The sequence below is a fragment of the Nerophis lumbriciformis genome, linkage group LG37, assembly GCF_033978685.3.
Source record: "Nerophis lumbriciformis linkage group LG37, RoL_Nlum_v2.1, whole genome shotgun sequence".
Classification (NCBI taxonomy): domain Eukaryota; kingdom Metazoa; phylum Chordata; class Actinopteri; order Syngnathiformes; family Syngnathidae; genus Nerophis; species Nerophis lumbriciformis.
This window is the reverse complement of record NC_084584.2, coordinates 24,033,255-24,048,098: the sequence shown is the minus strand read 5'-3', so window position 1 is coordinate 24,048,098 and position 14,844 is coordinate 24,033,255. Positions and strand designations below refer to the sequence as shown.

Sequence of the window (14,844 nt, the reverse complement as noted above, 5' to 3'; positions counted from 1 at the left end):
TTTTGCTGTAATATTTTTGTTTTGAAAAGTCACTGTGACTGATAGAAAAGTGATGGTTTTAGCAACATTTTTAACCTGTCTGAATGCTAATAATCATTTTGCGTCGGGGGGCAAACCCCCCACCAGGACTTTGTCCTGGACCTACCGGGGCCTGCGGCCCCTGGACACTGGCTACTAGGTTTTTCTGATTTCAAAAGTTGGCAGGTATGACAATACCAAACTGGCACTGGTACTGGTTTATCAGGTCTCGTTAGTATACGGTAGGCTCCACGAGAATATAGTTTCTTAACCATTGTTGGGCCTACAAAAAATATCTGTTTATCAGCTGTGGTCCGTAGGGGCCGCGTGCGGTACTCAGTTGCACTACACCTTTCAACCACTTGTGGCAGTAATCACAATCTCAAACAAACAGAAGAAGTCTGAAGGCTAAAGTCACAGAGAAGTTTTTTAAGCACAAAAATTATGATTTAAGTGGTTAAGCAGCGTATTTTAATTCGCACTTTAATTTTATTGACAGGTTTTGAAAAACATTCATTATTAATTTAGTTAATTTAATTTAGTACATACTGTACATTTATTATTTTGTCGGTTATAAATGACTCCCTAAGTATGCGGTATATTTGATTAGTACTTATTTTTTTAACCAGCCTGACCTTTGCCTCAGATTTTTGTGTTATATAAATAATAACCTTGATGATTAACACATGGTTTCATATCATTTGACATGATTGTAAACTGTAAGTAGGTTAGATATAATTATTGAATATGATTAAAATCAATAGTAATATTACTAATTCAGTGTTAATATTTGAGTGGGAACTTGGTCCCTCTCTAGTGGAAAAGTTGGGCCCTAAGATCAAAAAGGTTAAGAATCCCTGCCCTAGAAATTATTCGACATCGTATCGACATCAAGGTTTTAATTAGTGCCTTAAATTACCGCAAGAAGCTGACGTTTTTTTTTCTTCGTCATCACCGGCATTTGAGTGACGGACACGTTTGCCTATCAGAATTGTTGAGCCTGTTTGTCTATCGCTTTAAACAGGGAGAAAGACGTCTCACTCTCTCCGCACATGAGTGCGTTTATTTAACTGTAAAATTAACAGAACACAGTGAGCCCTTCTTTTAGTCATTCACAATCTTTGTCCCGGAGAAGTGCACCAACAGAAAGCCTCCTTACTTGTGATTTGCCAGTGGATAGTGCCGCAAAGTAACAAAAATTAGGAGGAAAAAAATATGATTCCAAAGCCAAAAGTCCTGTTGTGGTAATATTTTGCTTCAAATTGGATGTGCGGTCTAATCCCATTAACACGGACGAACGAGAATGCTGTGATCACGTGATGGCAATAAACAAACACACAAAATCAGACCTTATTTTTCCAACTGGGAAAAAATGCACTTTAGGATGTTCTATATGTATTGAAGTTATTTTTTTACTTGCAGAAATGAGAATCCATCCATCCATCCATTTTCTCCATTTTATTTTTTGTTTATATATTTATTTAGGGTAAAAAATGTATAGAGATGTCCGATAATATCGGACTGCCGATATTATCGGCCGATAAATGCTTTAAAATGTAATATCGGAAATTATCGGTATCGGTTTCAAAAAGTAAAATTTATGACTTTTTAAAACGCCGCTGTATGGAGCGGTACACGGACGTAGGGAGAAGTACAGAGCGCCAATAAACCTTAAAGGCACTGCCTTTGCGTGCCGGCTCATTCACATAATATCTACGGCTTTTCACACACACAAGTGAATGCAAGGTCAACAGCCATACAGGTCACACTGAGGGTGGCCGTATAAACAACTTTAACACTGTTACAAATATGCGCCACACTGTGAACTCACACCAAACAAGAATGACAAACACATTTCGGGAGAACATGCGCACCGTAACACAACATAAACACAACAGAACAAATACCCAGAACCCCTTGCAGCACTAACTCTTCCGGGACGCTACAATATACACCCCCCGGTACACTCACCCCAACCTCACCCACCTCAACCTCATCATGCTCTCTTAGGGAGAGCATGTCCCAAATTCCAAGCTGCTGTTTTGAGGCATGTTAAAAAAAATGCACTCTGTGACTTCAATAATAAATATGGCAGTGCCATGTTGGCATTTTTTTCCATAACTTGAGTTGATTTCTTTTGGAAAACCTTGTTACATTGTTTAATGCATCCAGCGGGGCATCATAACAAAATTAGGCATAATAATGTGTTAATTCCAGGACTGTATATATCGGTATCGGCTGATATCGGAATCGGTAATTAAGAGTGGGACAATATCGGAATATCGGATATCGGCAAAAAAGCCATTATCGGACATCTCTACAAATTTATTTACCTTCCATTTACAGTACAATTGTAAACAATTCTAAAGTCATGAAAAATAAAAGCTTATATTCTTTTGAATGGTGACTTGCATTTGTTATATATTATGATTACATTTCATTATAAACACTGTATAATTTTTATCAGGTTATTTCTTTAGCTTACAGTTTACTGCACTTTTTTTATTTTTTATTTTGCCTGTCATTCACAATCCTTATGTAAGACAAGAAGACATGTTTTTCTTTTTTTTTAATGCCTTTTAAATTGTAAATAAATGCGATCAAAAAGCTGCTTTATTTTGCCAACAAAGCCCTTAAAAACATCCAAACAGCCCCATTAGGTTTTATATACATGATGTAATATATATAATGTATTAACGGGCCCATTTATAAAAAGAAACATTTAATATTTACGTATTTTGAAAACTCATTACGCCCGAATGCAGCTGAAATAGGCTCCAGCACCCCCCGCTACCCCGAAAGGCACTTGCGGTAGAAAATGGATGGATGGATTACGGCGTTCGTTTTCCCCCCCCCCAACAACGTTACTGATTACTACTCTCCGCAGACTTTATGAGAGCCAACAAACATAATAAAACATCACTTACTGTATGATGTCTGCTGTCATTAGGATGCCGACTGATAGAATCATGCTATATTCCCGTTTTAGATGAAGAATGACTCATAATGGCAAAGAAAATGGGTGTGGAACCAAGTGGTTTTATTGTGTCGTTCTTGCCCTTTCCGGGTCTAAATTGGCTGTCGGATTACATCCTCGTCCTACTGCTATCCAGGTGAGGCTTGATTTATGATCTACAATAAACTTCCACGAGCAGGGTAGCGAGGAAACAGCAGACCCCTTGATGTCAACCTAGGCACACACTCTATAAATAGTTTGTCTGTGTTACTGCTTATAATAACAATATCATTAATACGTGGTTAATATTCAAGTCACAAAATGTAAATGGAGTATTTTGGGCGTTTTTTTTTGGATGGTTTTTATTGGGTTCCATGGTGGAATAGAGGACCTCCCATTGGCACTGGTGTAAGCGGACTTTTATTAACGTTTATTTACAAGTTAGAATGCATTAAAAAATACATCTGTCATGTTTTTCATAATGATTGGTAACAATGGTCAACATTCCCTCAAAAAAGGTGCAGTTCCCCTTAAGAACTTGATGTAGACAAAAGCATATTGTTCTAATGTGAATATGTTGATTGACAGTCTAAAAGTAACATGTCTTCTTTCACTCGTTATTTTCACAGTTTTATGCATTTTTATATACCGTATTTTTCGGACTGTAAGTCGCAGTTTTTTTCATAGTTTGGCCGGGCTCCAGTGCGACTTATATATATTTTTTTCCTTTCTTATTATGCATTTTCGGCAGGTGCGACTTATACTCCGGTGCGACTTATACTCCGAAAAATACGGTACACAATATAAAAATAGCAAATAGAACCACAATCAAAATTTCGGAGAGAAACATCGCAATTATGTTGTTTCTCAAACCCGTGGACGCCTACAGGAAGGTGTTCGAAGACTTCAGGGGAGGTACAGTTACTTCAGAAAAAATTTCTGACATGTCTGCTGAAGTAACGTTTGTCAGGGGCCAAATTATTTCTTTTTTTAGTTCCTACGACAAGACTAGTTTCAGTCTGGGGTACTCCAGAAAATCTAGTTTTTGGGTAGTCTGATAGGCCTAGGGTTGGGCATCGGGCATCAAAAAGACAGGGGTCTTACATTTTGATTCTCTCAGAGCTGTCAACATTTTTAAATGTAAATTCTTATTTCCGATGAAAAATTAGCTGATGCAGAAGTGGCTAAGCAGTTAATTGTATCGCTCTACACCGTGTGGAGTCTCTCCGCTTTTGGCAAATAAACTGCAGTCTTTAAAATGTATTATCACCGAAAGACTGTCGGAAGAAGCAGGCAAAAGCAAGGTAATTGCTAAGCAAGCATCTAAACAAGCTTAAAGCAACAGACGAAATACTTGCTTAGTAAAGTTTAAGAAGTGTAGATGGAAGCGCGTTACTGCATAAAATCAGCAGATGTTAACAGGCACATAAGTAGATTAATACGAGTCTAGAGAGAGGTTAATATAACAACTGGTGCGCTGCTCTGTTGCTCTTTAGCGACCACTCTCAGGCAAACGTTAGAGGAAGACGGATGATCCAAAAATTGACTGTGTTGATAGAAAGGGTAGTATCATTAAATACATTTGATTGATGCCAGAGTGATTAGAATATTGTTTTAATTGCAAAATATTTTTAAAAAAAATTGTTTTTGTTTATGTTTACAAACTAGAGTAATAATTCCCCGGACACAGGACGCCTTTAAAGGTAAACATTTTTCAATAAGTGATAGTAGTGTTTTGTAAATTGTGTGTGCTAAAACACTGCAAAAAGTCAGTGTTCAAAAACAAGAAAAAAAAATACAAAAATGAGGGGTATTTTATTTGAACGAAGCAAAATGATCTGCCAATAGAACAAGAAAATGTGTCTTGTCAAGACTTTCCAAAACAAGTAAAATTAGCTAACATCAATGAACTCAAAAATACCTTAAAATAAGAATATACTCACTAATAACAACTGTACTACTATATGAGTACGTATTTTATATTGTTTCATTGAAAATAAAACAGCAAAGTCCATTTGGCTGTCATCTGTTTTAATTATGAGACACAATTGTGTCAAAGTTATGATTTTTTTTTTTAATTTCATGCTTGAAATAAGAAATTATTACTTTAAAAAATAAGTTTTATACTTGTGAGTGTTGATGACACAGCTTTGCAACAGTTCATATTCTAGTTTCAAGCATATTTTGCTCAATATAGGTCATCAAATCTCTGCAACAAGCTTTAATATCTTACTGAGATCATTTAGGACCAAAACACTTAAAACAAGTAAAACACTCTAACATAAAATCTGCTTAGTGAGAAGAATTATCTTATCAGACAGAAAATAAGCAAATATCACCCTTATTTGAGATATTTAATCTGACTTAGATTTCAGTTTTTGCAGTGAAGAAAATAGGGAACCAGTTTATATATTTTGTTAATATTGTTACACCGTCAATAGCCATACTTGCCAACCTTGAGACCTCCCATTTCGGGAGGTGGGGGGTGGGGAGGGGGAAGGGGCGTGGTCGGGGGTGGGGCGGGGGGCATTGTTGGGGGCAGGTGCGTGGTTAAGAGGGGAGGAGTATATTTACAGCTAGAATTCACCAAGTCAAGTATTTCATATATATATATATATATATATATATATATATATATATATATATATATATATATATATATATATATATATATATGTCAGACAAGGGCAAGGCAGGCAGGGCTTGTCCAGGGGCGGAAGCGTGGTCGGGAGGCAGGAGCGAGTCGTCGTGGTCCGGGGGCGAGCGAGGAGTCGAGAACCAGGAAGCACGAGGAAGACAGGGAAGATGTAGAAGCACACGACACACTGCGTGACTCGGGGACACACACAGGGAGGGTACGATGTACAGATTGCTACGTTCTGGCAAAGGATCTCTGGTGGCGGTTGTTTAAGTAGTCGTCCCTCTCATCAGTGCCGTGTGTTGATTGAAGATGGAACGCAGCTGCCTGCAACAGCTAGAGTGACGCGCGCGCACGCGCTTGGAGGTGCGCTCAGCGCGGCTCCCAGATGATTGCGCACTCGTGTGCATCTGGGCCGTGACAAAGATGGCAGTATTACCCTGTTTAAGAGTGTCACAACATTGCTGTTTACGGCAGACAAACTGCTTTACTGTAGACGAAAACGTGACTGCTGTTGTTGTGTGTTGTTACCGCGCTGGGAGGACGTTAATGAAACTGCCTAACAATAAACCCACATAAGAAACCAAGAACTCGCCCTCGATCATTCTACAGTTATAACATGATTGGGCAGGCACGCTGTTTATATCGTGGGAAAGCGGACGTGAAAACAGGTCAGGTCCTCATGGAGCTGGAGGGGGCGTGGCCTCCAGCTCGGCCTGAATTTTGGGAGATTTTCAGGAGAAAATTTGTCCCGGGAGGTTTTCGGGAGAGGCGCTGAATTTCGGGAGTCTCCCGGTAAATCCGGGAGGGTTGGCAAGTATGTCAATAGCACTTACCACAAATACATTTTCAACAGTTAATATGCAGTACAGGCCAAAAGTTTGGACACACCTTCTCATTCAAAGGGTTTTCTTTATTTTCATGACTATTTACATTGTAGATTGTCACTGAAGGCATCAAAACTATGAATGAACACATGTGGAGTTATGTACTTAACAAAAAAAAGGTGAACTAACTGAAAACATGTTTTATATTCTAGTTCCTTCAAAATAGCCACCCTTTGCTCTGATTACTTTTTTTGCACACTCTTGGCATTCCCTCGATGAGCTTCAAGAGATAGTCACCTGAAATGGTTTCCACTTCACAGGTGTGCTTGAAGCTCATCGAGAGAATGTCAAGAGTGTGCAAAGCAGTAATCAGAGCAAAAGGGTGGCTATTGTGAAGAAACTAGAATATAAAACATGTTTTCAGTTAAGTACATAACTCCACATGTGTTCATTCATAGTTTTGCTGCCTTCAGTGACAATCTACAATGTAAATAGTCATGAAAGTAAAGAAAACACATTGAATGAGGAGAAAGTGTGTCCAAACGTTTGGCCTGTACTGTATGTGATCTGTATCGGCCAATTTCACTTATGGATGATTGATATTGAAATCGGCAGCATAAAAGCCTGGTCAAAATATCTCTATCTTTAACACATGAACAACAGGATATGTGTTGATTTTTTTTTTATAAGGTTTCCTAAAATAAAGTGAAACTTTTGTGAAAGTGTACTTCGGTGGAAAGGAACTTTATACAACATTTATATTCGAGTCCAAAGGATTGATATTTTTATATTGCTTGAAAATAGCCCTATGAGAATAGTACATTTTTGACACTGCTTTTAAAAGAACGAGAATTTAAACCAGGAACCGGGATCAGAACCTGAATCATCCAACCGATGCCCAACAATAGATAGGCCCCAGCCGTATTATTTAATCTAAAGCAGGGGTCACCAACGCGGTGCCCGCGGGCACCAGGTAGCCCGTAAGGACCGGATGAGTAGCCCGCTGGCCTGTTCTAAAAATAGCTCAAATAGCAGTACTTACCAGTGAGCTGCCTCTATTTTTTTTTTTTTTTTTTTATTTACTAGCAAGCTGGTCTCTCTTTGCTCGACATTTTTAATTCTAAGAGAGACAAAACTCAAATAGAATTTGAAAATCCAAGAAAATATTTGAAAGACTTGGTCTTCACTAACTGACAAAAAAACAGATAACAGATTTGGTGTCCAGTTCAAAGTGTGACATGATTTATTTAAAAATTTGAGAGTTGACTTTTGTATTTTACATGAGTTATTATTTGTACAAACATGGTGCAAAGTAATTCATGATTTGTTAAAAAATGTTAGTGGCTAGCTAGTTAAAATGGGATATTGTCATTTCACAAGACTGTCTTAGAAGTGATCATTTGAAAATGTTCAATTTGAAAAATGTGCACTTAGAGAAAATATAAAAATAAAGTGTTGTATATTGATATTCATCTGTTTCTATATATATTTATTGTGAGAAATCATTAAGATAATCAGTGTTTACACAAAGATAAATATCATTAATTATTAATAATAACATAGAGTTAAAGGTAAATTGAGCAAATTGGCTATTTCTGGCAATTTATTTAAGTGTGTATCAAACTGGTAGCCCCTGCGATGAGGTGGCGACTTGTTCAGGGTGTACACTGCTTTCCGCCCGATTGTAGCTGAGATAGGCTCCAGCGACCCCAATGCGAATAAGCGGTAGCAAATGGATGGATGGAAACTGGTAGCCCTTCGCATTAATCAGTACCCAAGAAGTAGCTCTTGGTTTCAAAAAGGTTGGTGACCCCTGATCTAAAGGGGAGGCTTATTGTGCCACACCTATGAAAACCCAGTAATTATCTTCAAGATTCAAGATGCTTTATTATTGTCCATTTTTTAAGAACTGAAATTTCATTTTCTTAACGCACTATGTTCCGGTCTGAGACCTAGGTTGTATATCAAGGAAAACCAAGCACTTTGGCGATGAATGCAAGGAAAAACTCTCCAAGAAAGAAACCTCAAACAGACCCAAGACTCGGCCTCAACTCTGCTGCCACATATACACAGTTGAAGGGTATTCAAAATATGGTTTCGGGACAACAATGATTTGGTATGGTAAAGTGAAGTATTTCTCTACAAAGTGATTTGAAGGGGAACATTATCACCAGACCTATGTAAGCGTCAATATATACCTTGATGTTGCAGAAAAAAGACCATATATTTTTTTAACCGATTTCCGAACTCTAAACGGGTGAATTTTGGCAAATTAAACGCCTTTCTATTATTCGCTCTCGGAGCGATGATGTCACAACGTGACGTCACATCGGGAAGCAATCCGCCATTTTCTCAAACACCGAGTCAAATCAGCTCTGTTATTTTCCGTTTTTACGACTGTTTTCTGTACCTTGGAGACATCATGCCTCGTCGGTGTGTTGTCGGAGGGTGTAACAACACGAACAGGGACGGATTCAAGTTGCACCAGTGGCCCAAAGATGCGAAAGTGGCAAGAAATTGGACGTTACCGACGAAAGCTATGCTACGACAGAGATGGCAAGAATGTGTGGATATCCTGCGACACTCAAAGCAGATGCATTTCCAACGATAAAGTCAAAGAAATCTGCCGCCAGACCCCCATTGAATCTGCCGGAGTGTGTGAGCAATTCAGGGACAAAGGACCTCGGTAGCACGGCAAGCAATGGCGGCAGTTTGTTCCCGCAGACGAGCGAGCTAAACCCCCTGGATGTCTTGGCTCACACCGTCCCTTATGCCACCGAAGATGATCAAGAGAAGAATATCGACCCTAGCTTCCCTGGCCTGCTGACATCAACTCCAAAACTGGACAGATCAGCTTTCAGGAAAAGAGAGCGGATGAGGGTATGTCTACAGAATATATTAATTGATGAAAACTGGGCTGTCTGCACTCTCAAAGTGCATGTTGTTGCCAAATGTATTTCATATGCTGTAAACCTAGTTCATAGTTGTTAGTTTCCTTTAATGCCAAACAAACACATACCAATCGTTGGTTAGAAGGCGATCGCCGAATTCGTCCTCGCTTTCACCCGTGTCGCTGGCTGTCATGTCGTTTTCGTCGGTTTCGCTTGCATACGGTTCAAACCGATATGGCTCAATAGTTTCAGTTTCTTCTTCAATTTCGTTTTCGCTACCTGCCTCCACACTACAACCATCCGTTTCAATACATGCGTAATCTGTTGAAACGCTTAAGCCGCTGAAATCCGAGTCTGAATCCGAGCTAATGTCGCTATTCCTTGCTGTTCTATCCGCCATGTTTGTTTGTATTGGCATCACTATGTGACGTCACAGGAAAATGGACGGGTGTATATAACGATGGTTAAAATCAGGCACTTTGAAGCTTTTTTTAGGGATATTGCGTGATGGGTAAAATTTTGAAAAAAACTTCGAAAAATAAAATAAGCCACTGGGAACTGATTTTTAATGGTTTTAACCCTTCTGAAATTGTGATGATGTTCCCCTTTAACTTACTCCTGGCCTGGCACGCATTTTACAGCAGTTTCCTTGAATGGGGGGAATTCCTGCAAACAACAACAGATTGTTTACAGGAATTCCTGTAACATTATGACTGCAAGTCATACTGTTCAGGCACCTGGCCCCCTGTTGTAATATTTTGACTTTTTAAGATGAAATACCATTGGATGAAGTAAAGCAAACTGATACATGGCTGAAGGAATTTGACAACTTGATTGAACATTTCTATAAGATTTACCGCGACCGCTTTCTATTTTCTGTAAGAGACATAAAAGAAAATCACTGCATTTCCACCTTTCGCCGACTTGAAGAAAATATATCCACTTCCTTGGGTACACACTTTGACTGCAGTGTATTTACAGCTTGTGTACTAGCTTTAGGGAAGGAAGAGGGTGGTGGAGCTGTGTTCTGCTGAGCTCTGAAAGCCTCCTTTGCACTTTGCGTGGCCTTTGGATACAGCCAGGAAATGGATGTTGTCATATATCTCAGGATTGTTCATACGTCCACTTTGGTAAAAGGTCACATGCGTCATGACATATTTTTAAATTGTGGCAATCGGCAGAACAAGACTGCATTGTGCATTCACTGTGTTGTGAAGCGAGAACCAAGCTGTAATCATTTGTAGCTTTACTGGGGAAAAGATGTCAAGACAATTGACCACCATTGTTGTTGCTTTTTTGCCTTCTTGCTTTTCTAACTATAATAATGATGCGGCAGCACTTGAGCATATTTTACATTTTTCAAAAGGAGCGGTTAATGTGCCTTCAAATGCCGTGTTTCATATGAGCACATTAAAGTCTCATAAAAGGCAGAGAATGACATCTGTATGAATTTCTGTGGAAGACATTTGGAAATTGTAGCAGCAGATTTACTGACCTCATGTAGGGAATTTAAATAGCTTTCTTGACCATAATAATGATATTACTACAAGCTAAATGAACGAACACTACTCCAGGGGTGTCCAAACAATTTTATTACTTAATTATTTTTGCTTAACTGCCACATTAAAAAGTATACACAGCCTACATAAAAAGGTTTATTTGTTTGGACAAATTTGAGAGTTCAATTCAGTTGGTCCACAATGCAGCAAGTCTCATTACTTAGTCCCCTGTCTATATTGTCACTCCACTGCCACTCCTCTTGTCTTTTTTTTTTTTTTTTGAATAGGTGGATGACATCCTTGGCGAGGAGAGCGACAACGAGAGTGAGGGACGAGGGAAAGAGAAAGCTGGTAATGAGGAAGTAGAGGAAGAACAGCGGCAAGGAGCTGGACCCCTAACAGGAGGAAGAGGAGGAGGTCCTCAGGAGATGACACTGGATGAACAGGTCCAAGCGACATCCAGTGGGACTACCGTGTCAAGGTGAGACCCACAGCCCATTCATATTATTATTCTACAGTGAAAATGGTTCAATACAGTGACGTGCGGTGAGGTTGGTGGCTGGTGAGGCACTGACTTCATCACAGTCAGATTTACAAACATATGAACCCTAAAGAGTATCTTATTCACCATTTGATTGGCAGCAGTTAAAGGGTTATGTTTAAAAGCTCATACCAGCATTCTTCCCTGCTTGGCACTCAGCATCAAGGGTTGGAATTGGGGGTTAAATCACCAAAAATGATTCCCGGGCTGCCCACTGCTCCCCTCACCTCCCAGGGGGTGATCAAGGGATGGGTCAAATGCAGAGGACAAATTTCACCACACCTAGTGTGTGTGTGACAATCATTGGTACTTTAACTTAACTTTAACTTTACACATACAATCTGTAGCACACAAAAAAGCACATTTAATAAAAAAAAACGTTATTATGGTCTTACCTTTACTTATAAGTGCGGGAACAGTGGTGTTCGTGTTGGAGGAGTTGTGAATGAATGAAATATGAAATCCGTGCTGCAGTCTGCAGGTGTACCTAATGTTGTGGCCCTGCGGTCGTTCGCGGCTCCTCCAACGCGAGCATTGTTGTTTTTGCACTTTTTGGCTTCTTGTTGAGTGATTTTTTATGAGTGGGTTCGGTCTTGCACGTGGAGGGTTTGGGTGTGGGCTTTGGTTGGTGTGGCGCTCCCGTCGGGGGGTGCATTAACCGGCACAAGGAGGCGGGATTACGCGAGCCTCAGCCAGTGCGTCTTCGCAGCCGTTTTAAAGTTAAAGTTAAAGTACCAATGATCGTCACACACACACTGGGTGTGGCGAAATTATTCTCTGCATTTGACCCATCACCCTTGATCACCCCCTGGGAGGTGAGGGGAGCAGTGGGCAGCAGCGGTGGCCGCGCCCGGGAATCATTTTGGTGATTTAACCCCCAATTCCAACCCTTGATGCTGAGTGCCAAGCAGGGAGGTAATGGGTCCCATTTTTATAGTCTTTGGTATGACTCGGCCGGGATTTGAACTCACAACCTACCGATCTCAGGACGGACACTCTAACCACTAGGCCACTGAGTAGGTTGAGTAGTATGATCGCTCAGCACAAGAAATACGTTACACACATACAGTTGTTGACAAAATACACTGTACATTATATACCTCAGCTAACTAAACTATGGAAATGTATAATATAATTCATATAGTAATACGGTCTCACTGCACAGCAGGACAGCAGTTAGCCGAGTCCGCAATCCATGGTGAGGCACAACTGAGTGACGTGCCTCAACTGGCTGCTGATCACCGCACCGTCTCTTCTCAGTATTTGAACGGCAAATGTGAAAATTCAGCGATTTTGAATAAAAATAATCTAAAACTGGTGAAGTTAAATGGAAAATAACTTTATAGTATAATCACTGGATACATATAACAATTTAATTAATTTGTTTTCTTTTTACATTTTTTTTCTGTCCATGATGGCAGGTGGGGCGGGGCCTCACCTGCCTCTAGTGACTGCACGTCACTGGTTCAATATAAGCGGTCTCACTCTTTCAAATACAGTCAAGTAACATATTCTGTCATACAGAATGGACCCACATATAAAACAGTGTTCATTGTCCCATCTTATATTTAGGGTCTCGAGATGTAGACATACAAATGACTTCAAACTAGTCTGAAGGCTGGAACATTTTGCAGCACCACTGAAATTGTAGTGCAGAAACATGCATTACTTGTATTGCCTGATGCGTCACATTGTTGCGCTTTACAGAAGAATCCTTTAATCCCAGCCAAACTTGAGACCTTAAATGCTAATCTTAGCCAATCTCAGGAGTGAAAAACTGCACTGACTCAGATGTAAGAGTATTTTTTCACAAGACAAAGATGTCTCAAAAACTCAAGGTTGTCTTACATTCTGGGTCTGTTTCATGACATCTTCCAAAATGATTCTGAGCTTTTCTTCTTGTCACTTACGCCAGCGACCCTGAGAGCGGCAGTTGAAATGAAGTTTCCCACAAGTTGGGAAAGTTATCAAACTACAGAAAATTAGTTATGATGCTAATAATGGTGATTCATGAATTAATGATCCAAGAACTGTTAAGCAGTTAGGAAATATACAAAATAAAACACTGTTTCCCCCCCTCCATACTATATAAACATCTTAGATTTTTCCGAAAGTATGCCTAATTTAAAGCGTTGTCTTGGTCAGTACGGTAATTTATTTGTACACACTAACATCATTTTGACACAAGTGAGTTAAATTGTATGATTGGATTGCTATGATATGCTGTGACGTATTTATTTCCTTAGCATTGGCACTAGAGATGTTCGATAATGGCTTTTTTGCCGATATTGTCCAACTCTTAATTACCGATTCCAATATCAACCGATACCGATATATACAGTCGTGGAATTAACACATTATTATGCCTAATTTTGTTGTGATGCCCCGCTGGATGCATTAAATAATGTAACAAGGTTTTCCAAAATAAATCAACTGAAGTTATGGAAAAAAATGCCAACATGGCACTGCCATATTTATTATTGAAGTCACAAAGTGCATTCTTTTTTTTAACATGCCTCAAAACAGCAGCTTGGAATTTGGGACATGCTGTCCCTGAGAGAGCATGAGGAGGTTGAGGTGGGCGGGGTTGGGGGTACAGGGGGTGTATATTGTAGCGTCCCGGAAGAGTTAGTGCTGCAAGGGGTTCTGGGTATTTGTTCTGTTGTGTTTGTGTTGTGTGACAGTGCGGATGTTCTCCTGCAATGTGTTTGTCATTCTTGTTTGGTGTGGGTTCACAGTGGGGCACATATTTGTAACAGTGTTAAAGTTGTTTATACGGCCACCCTCAGTGTGACCTGTATGGCTATTGACCAAGTATGCGTTGCATTCACTTGTGTGTGTGTGAAAAGCCGTAGATATTATGTGATTGGGCCGGCACGCAAAGGCAGTGTTTTAAAAAGTCATACATTTTACTTTTTGAAACCGATACCGATAATTTCCGATATTGCATTTTAAAGCATTTATCGGCTGATAATATCGGCAGTCCGATATTATCGGACATCTCTAAATGGCACCCATTAGGGTAGTTGCATTTTCTTGAAACAGTAAATAATACATATTTCATTCAGGTTTTGTAATTGGAAAGAATGCGAAATGTGTATCAAAAATCCTTTACGAGTCATTCGCCACTTTGCCGTTGCTACCATTTTGAAAAACTCGCCACTTAGGTTGTCGGTTTCTCACCAGGCTGGAAGCAGGCAGAGTGGTCTGCTGCCATGGAGACATATCTAAAACAGAGAAAACCGTTGTGAGCAGGAGTCTTACTTTCTTCTGAAGGAGACTGAGATTGCAGTTTATTTCCAATCCTCATGTCTCTTATATGCCTCATAATTATTTTATGCTGTTTATTTTTTCAGACTCGAGTTCTAGGGCTCTTGTTTTCAATCAAAACCTCCATTAATTCCGCTGTTACTCCTGAGCAAGGTGGATTAGTAGTTGTCTATTCAGGTTCTCAGCACCAAAACAGACATGCAT

General features: G+C 39.7%; 1 protein-coding gene across 1 annotated transcript in view; it reads left to right on the top strand.

The window, feature by feature from the left end:
- Positions 1-14,844, top strand: part of ctdp1 (CTD (carboxy-terminal domain, RNA polymerase II, polypeptide A) phosphatase, subunit 1) — a 149,959-nt gene that overhangs the window by 82,502 nt on the left and 52,613 nt on the right. The window contains exon 12 of the mRNA XM_061931450.2: positions 11,117-11,310. Within this exon, the coding sequence (XP_061787434.2) occupies positions 11,117-11,310 (194 nt within the window). The remainder of the gene's footprint in view (positions 1-11,116; positions 11,311-14,844) is intronic.